The sequence below is a fragment of the Podarcis erhardii genome (genome assembly GCF_964252035.2).
Source record: "Podarcis erhardii genome assembly, chromosome: 7".
NCBI classification, from domain to species: Eukaryota; Metazoa; Chordata; class Lepidosauria; order Squamata; family Lacertidae; genus Podarcis; species Podarcis erhardii.
In genome coordinates, this window is record NC_138511.1 from 71245437 (window position 1) to 71254809 (window position 9373).

Genomic DNA, 9373 nt, shown 5'->3' on the forward strand with positions numbered 1-9373 from the left:
CCTGTTTAGGAAAGTTTTTAATGTTTGATGTTTTATCATGTTTTTAATATTCTGTTGGGAGCTGCCCAGAGTGGCTGGGGAAACCCAGCCAGATGGGCGGTGTGTGTGTGTGTGTGTGTGTGTATGTATGTATGTATGTATAAATAAATAAATAAATAAATAAATAAATATTATTGCATATATCCATGAAAATAGCATACAAAGGGGCATTATATTCAGGGAAATTTATCTTATTTGGTGAAATTTGCCCTGAAATACTTCTGAATTTTCACAAGGACTTTAAAAAATAAATAAATCACCAAGTGATTTGGAATTGTGCGGAACTGAATTTAAGACTGAGAAAAATGAGAATCTGAAAGAAAACAAAATTCACCCACTTCCCCCCACCCCAGTGCAGCAGACAATTTATCTCCATCCCTCTGGTAGGAATAAAACAACTCCAGCCACTTTCCACAGCTGTCAGCAGTGCTTGAAAAGCCACCTCTTTGCCAGCACCAAGTCCCTTCACAGCTGCCGGCCCCTGCGGGGGGCGGGGGGAAAGCGGTCCTCCCATTAACTCAAGCTGGACTCCCTTGGTATCAGTCTCCAGCTGCTCAATGTTTCTCATTGCTTCTCTATGCCACCTACAATGTTTTGTTCTCATGCACACAGGGTGGGGAAGGGTGTGTGTGGAGACATTTGTTAGAAGCTTTTGGGAGTGATTGCAAGACAGATTCCCTCCCCCTCCCCTCCAATCAATAGATTATTAGAAGCTTTAATTTGTGGGTGTTTGGACAAATATCCAAACGAACAAGTAGATTTTTGGGGTGGATTTGGGATGTAATCGACAGTCAACAAACAGGGCAAGTTAAACCCTATCGATATTTGAGTTTTTGTTTTTAAACTGCACTTGACTGAAGTGGATTGTGTATCCAGTGGAATTTTTAGACACTGGTCCCACCACTGAGGTAAACAAGTTATTTCTGCTCTAAAAATATTTTATGTATTTCCAGCTGCTCGGCTGATTTTGTTCCCAGTAACTCCCTGCTTTCCTGTCATCCAGGCTCAGAAAGCCACATTATCTGGGGCCCCACAGCTATTGCAGCCGTTCCTAGAGTACATTGCTTCTTTCTAAAGCCAAGCGCAGACTTCACAGTGTCGACAAGTCTCAGTTTGGGGACTTTTCCTTTCCTGTGAATGGACAGCTCTTCACGAAAGATGCTTTCCCACAAGCCTCTGGGGCTAGAACATCAAGCCCAGAATCGTTCCCTTCACCCAAAGGAAGTACCTCATCTGGTTATTATTTCAGTTACTGGCAGGTAACATATGGATTTATGACAGAATATTGGAAGCCGACTATTTCTTTGTCTCACTACAGCTGTGAGGGAGAAGTTACGGCCTTCCAACAGCTCCCAACAGCCTCAGCCAGCAGGGTGAGGAATGATGGGAGTCCAAATATGGAGGACCACAGGACCATAACTCCCATCAGCCCCAGACAGGATGGCTAAAGGTCAGGGGAGATACAAGCTGGAAGGCAGGAGGCCTGGGAAGGTGGCTTTAGAGAACAAAAAGGGAACAGGACCCTGGATATGGTTTAGGGATTAACAATGCATGGGAGAGACTGCCTCCACCCCAACCCAGGAACTGGATTTGGGAAGGACAGAAAGATGCACAGACTCTCTCGTGAATTGGGAATGGCCCCAATCAATGGCAAAGCAACTGGAAGATTCAGGACCGATAAAAGGAAAGCACTTCTTTACACAGCACACAGTTAAACTATGGAACTCATTGCCACAGGAGGCAGTAATGGCCACCAACTGAGATGGTTTTTAAAGAGGGTTGGACCAAATTTGGAAGAAATTTAAGACGTATTTACAAAAACATTGCAATTTGGTTGAATGTTAAGAAGGATGCTAGATTATAAAAAATTGGCCACCACTAAATTAGATTTGAATTTGATGATAAGTGAGATTAAAGAAAACATAAATTTTTTTTTGGAGAATTGCTAGATTATATTTAAATGAGTGGATATAAGATCCTAAACAAGTTGATAATTTGCTTGGAAAAACCTTTTTACGATGTAAATGGGAGCGGGAGACGTGAGGGAGTCCAAAGAAGTGATGAAACCACGTTATGATATAAGTAAGGTTGTTTATTATTTGTGCATTTGTATTCAAAAATCTTAATAAATATTTATATTAAAAAAAAAACACAAAGAGGGTTGGACCAAATCATAGAGGGCTACCGATGGCTTCTAGCCATGATGGCTTTGCTCTGAATACTACTTGCTGGAAACCACAGGAGTGGTCTTGTGCTCAGGGTCCTTTCTGAGAGTTTCCCACAGGCTTCTGGTTGGCCACTGTGGGAACAGAACGCTGGTCTAGATGGGCCTGATCCAGCAGGCTTGCCTTATGTTCATATGTTTGTTCTGGCACACAGAAAATGCAGCAGCCAAATATGGAGAGTGACCTTTTCTTTTCTTTTCCCTTTTTTTAAACAAATGATCTAGGCATTTCCCATCACTGACTTTTGCTAAAGGAAATAAGAGTGCTTTGCAGAGTGACCTCATCGACATTTTAATACAATGCATAAATCAGGCTTTTAAACAGCAGTGCTCAAGTAGACATTAGGGATGAGACACATGGGCGTCTGCCACTAGAGATCCCCCTACCTCTCGAAGCATCTAGCTGAACTCAAGTGTGCAGCATGATGCCATCCACAAAGGGCATTGACCCTCCACCTTGGCCCAAAACAGATGGCATGGCACAGGGGCAAAGCAGCAGTGCACAGGAAGTTATCTTCAATCTATGTGTCCATCTATCTCAGTAACGCCTCCTCTGATAGGCAGTGACTCTCCAGGGTCTCAGGTAAAGGGTCATTTCCAACACCTGCTACCTGTTCCTTGCAGCTAGAGGTGCCAGATAATGCACCAGGGACCTTGTTCATATGAAGTATGCACTCAGCTAGAGTGATGGGCTGTGTACACACCATACATTTAAATCACACTTGGGAACTGTAGTTTAAGGGTGGAAGGAATTGTAGCTCTGCGAGCAGTAAAGTACAGTTTGCAGGATTCTCTTTGAGTGATGGGAAGGACGCGCCTTAAATGTGCTTCAGATATATGGTGTGCATGTCTCTTCCCTTGTGGGCCATTCAAGGAAGCTGAATATTGGAAAACTCCGGACAGATAAAAGAAATGAATTTCTCTGTTCAGTACATACAATGGAACTCCTTCCCACAGAAGGCAGTGATGGACGCCAACGTAGATGCCTTCAAAGAGGATTAGACAAATTCATGGAGGAGAAGTCTGCTGAAGGCTATTAGCTATAATATCTATGTTCTTTCTCCACTGTCGGAGGCAGTCCTGCTTCTGAACACCAGTTGCTGCAAACCACAGAAGGGGAGAGTGCTCTTGTGCTCAAATTTCACTTGCAGGTTTCCCAAGGGCACTACGAGAACAGGATGCTGGACCAGGTGGACCACTGGCCTGATCCAGCAGGCTCTTCTTGTGTACCTATGAAGATGCCCCATTGCCTTTGTCTCTAGAACATTGTATTATTTTTTACTTTGGACCATCACCTCTTGCTACCAAGCCTGCAGAGCATGGAAATTCCAAGCATCATCTTCGCTGATCCCCAGAGTAAGAGCTGTTTGACAGTGGAACAGTCTCCCTCGGGAGGTTGTGGACTCTCCTTCCTTGGAAGTTTCCAAGCAGAGGTTGGATGGCCATCTGTCATGGATGCTTTAGCTGAGATTCCTGCATTGCAGGGGGTTAGCATAGATGACTCCTGAGGTCCCTTCCAACTCTACAACTGTATGATTCTATGAGGGGCAGGGGGCAGGGCAGGAAGAACACCAACCATCCTACAAACCGAGAAACTGTTAGCTCCTCAACCCTCTTGGCAATATAACCTTTCCCCTATAATATTCCATATTACATGATAAATTGGAGGAAACAAGGTATGTAAGCTGCCTTAAACTTCCCCCAGCTAGTGCTGTTGGGACTCTGACTCCCTTCAGCCACAGCTGGCACAGCCAATGGTCAGGGATGATGGGAACTGTAGTCCTCACAAGAGGGTGGACAGGTTGTAGGCAGGCTGCCTTAATCAACCTTCCCCCCATCCACGCAAGGGACCCGGCTTGTGCCACAGGCAGTAATGACAAGGCCCTGCAGGTAAAGAGAAACTAGCAAGAGCTTGAGCGCCACAGAGGCCAAACTGTGTGCAGAGAATCTCAATGGGCCAACCTCACCCCGCTCCTTCCCTTTTAAGCAATCAGCAAGCATCATCTCCATCATTTGCTGGAATGACAGCCCGCATTTTCTTCAGGCAGGAGGCTTGACAATTGAGGGGGAAAGCAATGGCAGGAGGAAAGCAACGGCAAGAGAACTGGTCCAGGGCATTGATATGCAGTCCACAGGGGCACATCCCTTGGCACACGAGCGCGCACACACGCACACACACAAATAGGACTAGCCAGCCAGACTCCCTCCCACACAGAGAACAGAATGGCAGGGAATCAGCTTAGAGAGGAAAAGCAGGGACAGCAACTCCCACAGAAACCGGCCGCTGCAGTTCCAGCAAGTCAGACGGGAGAGAAGAGGGGCGGGGGGAAGAAACCTTCACCCACCCCATGGAAAAAACCCACCCAAAATAAAGCATGCAGAAGGAACAACAACAAAATTGCAAAGGAGAAAAGAGAATGCCCTCTTTATTTGTAACCCTACTTCCCAGCTGACCTTCAAATGACATCTAGATATGGCTTTCACCCACCCCGCCCCAAGTGCCTGGAAGCCCCCCCAAGAATGGAAATCTGGGACCAGGAAGAGCGAGAAGTGCCTTTACTTATTACCACCATCTGACGTGGCTGAACGATTCCTCTGAGGGAAGCTTTGCAATCACCGTGAAGATTAACGCGAGACGGGGGTCCCACCTCTCCCCACCCCCACCCCCAACAAAGCCCTTTGCAACTCCAGCTGCGATCCTGGCCAGTTACGTGGGAGGCTGACCCCGCCCCCCTTCCATGGACTAAGGGGGGCTTATTCCCAAACAAGGCTGCAACACTAACATGTCTCAGAGAGAAGGCACCGGAGGCCCCATTCACAAAATAAATGCAAGAAAGGGGGAGAGGAGACACTATAAGGCTGCAGTCCTTACGCGCGTTTTACCTAGGAGTAAAGCCCCGCTGCTCTTAATTTCAAGCAAGGCTGCGATGCTAAAGGCGTGCTTTTCCAGAGAAATATGCCCCGCTGAACACAATCGACTGGGCCTTAAATGCCGAAGAAACTCTCCTGCGCTCTGGCAGCAAGGCGCACGTTTTACCTGGAAGCAAACGCCACCGGGCTAGAGGACTCGTGGCTGAGCCAAAACTGCCTAAAGGTCGAGCTAAGCGAGGAAGTGGGGGGAGAAAGCGCACAAGATGCGACCCAAGCGGAGAGAGAGAGAGAGAGAGGCCGCCTCCTTGAGCCAACACGCCCACCCAGGGAGCCACTTGTTTCCCCACGAATGCAAAAACCCGCAGCTGCTCCTTCCTCTCCCCCACCGAGGGGCAGCCAGGAAGGCTGGGGCGGGGCGTGCGGGTTGCGCCTAAGGGTCCCCCGGGAGGAAAGGCCGGGGGGGGGAGGCGAAGAAGCCCCCTGTCAAGGGAACTTGGCACGGCAGGCCCAGGATAGAGGCAAGGCGTCCAGCCGCGGGAAGGAGGAAGGCAGCGACGTAAACCTGGAAGCATTCAGGGAAGGGGGGGTGCGTCCTGTGGGGAAGGAAGCAGGTCCGGGTGCCGTCGAGGGGGCGTCAGAGATGTCACTTACCCGGGCGACGTGGCCGTCCAGGAGCAGTAGCAGCAAGAGCGGCAGCAGGAGCCCTCCCTGTCGGCGGGGCCTCGACGGCAGCAGCCGAGGCATCTCCTTCATGCTGGGAAGGGGCGATCGGGGCGCCCACGGCGGCTGCTGCGGCTGCTACGCCCGTCGGGAGTCCAGAGGGACGGGAGGAAAGGAGGGGGGAGGGAGGGAAGAAGGAGGGAGGGAGGGCGAAGGGGGGAAGCCTTTCCTTTGTTCCCGATGCAACCAGAAACCCACAGCAACGAGGCAGGGGAGGAGGCGGAGGTGGTGGAGTAGGGCGGCAGCGAGCCCGAAGATGCAGGAAAGGCAAGGAGCACGCCGGCGGCGGCGGCGACGCTGCTTCTGCTTCTCCTGGGCTGGAGAGATGCTGCGAGGAGGAGGCGGCGGCAGGAGGAGGGCGGAGGCCAGGGCTGCGGGGCTCGCCAGTCCGCCGGGCCCACGGCGACGCCTCCCCGGCTCCAGCCCACTCGCACCCCGCCGGCGCCGGACTGCAACGATCAGATCGTGCTCCGCCGCGGCTTCTTCCCCCTTGCAGGAAACGTGCGCTCCGGAGCCCAGTCCATTCGCTCAATGGCTGCGGGGACAAGGAGGAGGAGGAGGAGGAGGGAGAGAGGCTGTGGCGCCCTCTAGCGGAGGACTGGGTCAGCGGCTAGTGGCCAGGATGTGCCCCCGACGCACACAACTCCCAGTGCGCTTTACTTGGAGTCAGGTTAGGGGGGAAGGGGGAGGGGTTTGGAAAGGAAAAGGATCGAGCTCGTTGTGAACAGTGTGCGAGGAGGAGGAGGAGGTGTTCCGCACGTTTAGGCTGCAGGAGGTTGGGGCGAGTTTGCTCCCCCCCCCCCCCTTGTTTGAAAACCTCCTTGAAAGCACACCGCTAACACAAGGGCGAGAAACTAGTTTGCAATATGCCATAAGAACGTAAGCAAAGCCTCTGGGTCAGGACAATGGCCCGTCTAGTCCATCATCCAACCAGAAACCTGCTGGGAGCCCCCAAGGAGGACCCGGTGACAAGGGCAGCCCCTCCCCTCTGTGATTTCCAGAAACTGGTATTAAGACGCCTCCATGGAAGGGAGAACATAGCCGTCAGGGCTAGTAGCCACTGATAGTCTTACTTTAAGGTTGCCAGACGTCCCCGTTTCCCAGGGACAGTCCCCAGATTTACAAATCAGTCCCCATGCAAAATCCATTGACGTTGAAAGGTGTCCCCGGATTCATTGAAAAAAATCTGGTAACCTAATCTTACTTCCCATTGATTTTTCTGAGGATATTCTAAAGTCCAAATTAGTCTCCAAAGTGGTGACCATCACTGCCCTTCTGCGGGAGAAAGCTCTGTGGGAGCAATTTAACTATGGGCTGCATGAAGAAGTTTCCTTTTGTCTGCCCTGATTTTTCCAAAATTCCACTCCACTCCCTTTGATCATTTCGGTTGCTCTTTCCTGAACCTTTTTCCAACTCTGCAATATGAGTTGAGGTGAGCAAAACTGTATCCCAAATGCTGTCAAAACGGGGACTGCAGATTGTGTGGGACTCCCAACAACCAACAGCTGCAGCAGGCATGATGATGGGAGCTGTAGTCTAGCAACATCTTAAGGGTTACAGGTTCACTGGAGTTTTCCAGACGGGCTTGATCTAAAAATGAAACAGCCAAATGTTTCCTAACATGAATGGACTGCAAGGACTGGTAGCTGAAACATACAAAAGGCATGGCAAAAGGATAATGTCCTCCAAAAGACCTGAGAGCAATAGGCTAGTTTAGCCAGTATAGGATGGGTCACGTGGCACAAGCAGCTCCTTCAGCAGAGGAGAGCAGCAGCCCAGAATTCAGGAGAGTTGGCATCTGTTGCCTAAGGCACTCTGCCAAATGGTAGGGCCGGCCCCTGCAGGAAGACACTATAGTGAATGAGAAGATCCCACATTGCTAAAACTTGATGAAGAATAAAATATTAAAGATGACATTTCTTTCTAGCAAAGAGTGCTTGCCTTTTTTGTTAAACCGTGCATTATTTTGTGCTCAAAACTGTCTCTTTGGGATCCTCAGACCTCCTTCTCTTAGGGCCTTAGGATCAAAGAATTGCAGAGTCAGAAGGGACCTCAAGGGTCATCTAGTCCGCAGGTGAAACTTGTTTAAATTACTCAGTGCATTGGTTCAAAGTCAGTTAACCAACAGGCAAGGCTGCAATCCTATCTACATTTGCTGGGGAGCAGTGCTCATGTTACAGAGGGAGTCCAGGCCCCTTAACTACTCATTTACAACACTATGGAGGAGGCATAATTTGGCTAAGTGTTGGTGATTACCTTTCAAGCAGGGGAGGAGAACCTGTGGCCACCCAGTTGCCATTGGACTACAACTCCCATCATTCCCCACTATTGGCCATGTTGGGACAGAGTCATATGCACACATTTTGTATGCATGAGATGCTCCAGGATATATGTAAGGGATGACATTGCCTGATGCCAATGCTCATGCAGGGCCAGTTTGAATCCCGACTCAGCTATGAAACTCGCTGGGTGATCTTGGGCCAGTCAATGTTGCTCTGCCTAACTAATCTACCTCACGGAGTAGTTGTGGGAATCAAAATGGGAAGGGGAAGAGTTCAATAAATTATTAGCATATATATTTTCCTTACCAGGCAGTTTGTCACACTGCAATGTGAAATGCTAGTGGGGCTCTAGGAACCTGCTGTCTTGATTTCGTCAAAGGCATATATACATATAAATTAATATATGGGCATTTGTGTCATGAACCTGTCCAGGTCCTTTAAGAGCATTGCAACGTCCCTGATAAGGAAGTACAGAAAAGATACTATCTCCTTGCAAAATTGTCTGCAGCAACTAGCAGTATCTCTCTCTCTCTCTCTCTCTCTCTCTCTCTCTCTCTCTCTCTCTCTTTAAATTTGTTTTACTTACAAACTGTTCAAAGGTCTGGTTCATGTGCTTTTCCATACAGCATTCAGAAATGTAAAGTAAAACTTGGCAGTAAAACTTGGCTTGGTGACATTGCTGAAAGTTCCTAAATTATTGGTATAGGAACTCAAGAGTGGCTTGTGAAAGCGACACAGTTTGAGCTTGGAGCAACACTCTCTTTCCCCCCACCCCATAACATTTTATTAATTTTCCAGCAATAACAAAAATAAAATAAATTTTAAAAAATCAAAGCAAAACAGTTTGACTTCCCACTATTCCCTTCCTTGGTTCCATTGTATATCAATGTAGTACATGTCCATTGTGAAATTTTAACCATTTGAATTACTTATTATCCATTCATAATAAAATTACAAGTAATCTTAAATCCCTGCTAATGTATTAACTGTGTATATTGCTTCTGTATGTATGCAATAAAGTCCTTCCATTCTTCCTTAAATTTGTTGTCATCTCTTCCTCTTAATTTCATTGTCAATTTTGCCATTTCAGCATATTCCATTAATTTAACTTGCCAATCTTCTTTAGCTGGGACACTTTCTTCTTTCCAATGTTGTGCTAATAATGTTCGTGCAGCCGTAATTGTGTACATAAACAAATTCTTTTGTGATCTTGGTAAATCCACTCCTGTATTGCCTA

General features: G+C 48.3%; 1 protein-coding gene across 1 annotated transcript in view; it reads right to left on the bottom strand.

The window, feature by feature from the left end:
• Positions 1 to 6420, bottom strand: part of SDC3 (syndecan 3) — a 104538-nt gene extending 98118 nt beyond the window's left edge. The window contains exon 1 of the mRNA XM_081869279.1: positions 5786 to 6420. Coding sequence (XP_081725405.1) covers positions 5786 to 5887 — 102 coding nt within the window. The 5' untranslated portion in view covers positions 5888 to 6420. The remainder of the gene's footprint in view (positions 1 to 5785) is intronic.
• Between the last annotated feature and the right edge of the window lie 2953 nt (positions 6421 to 9373).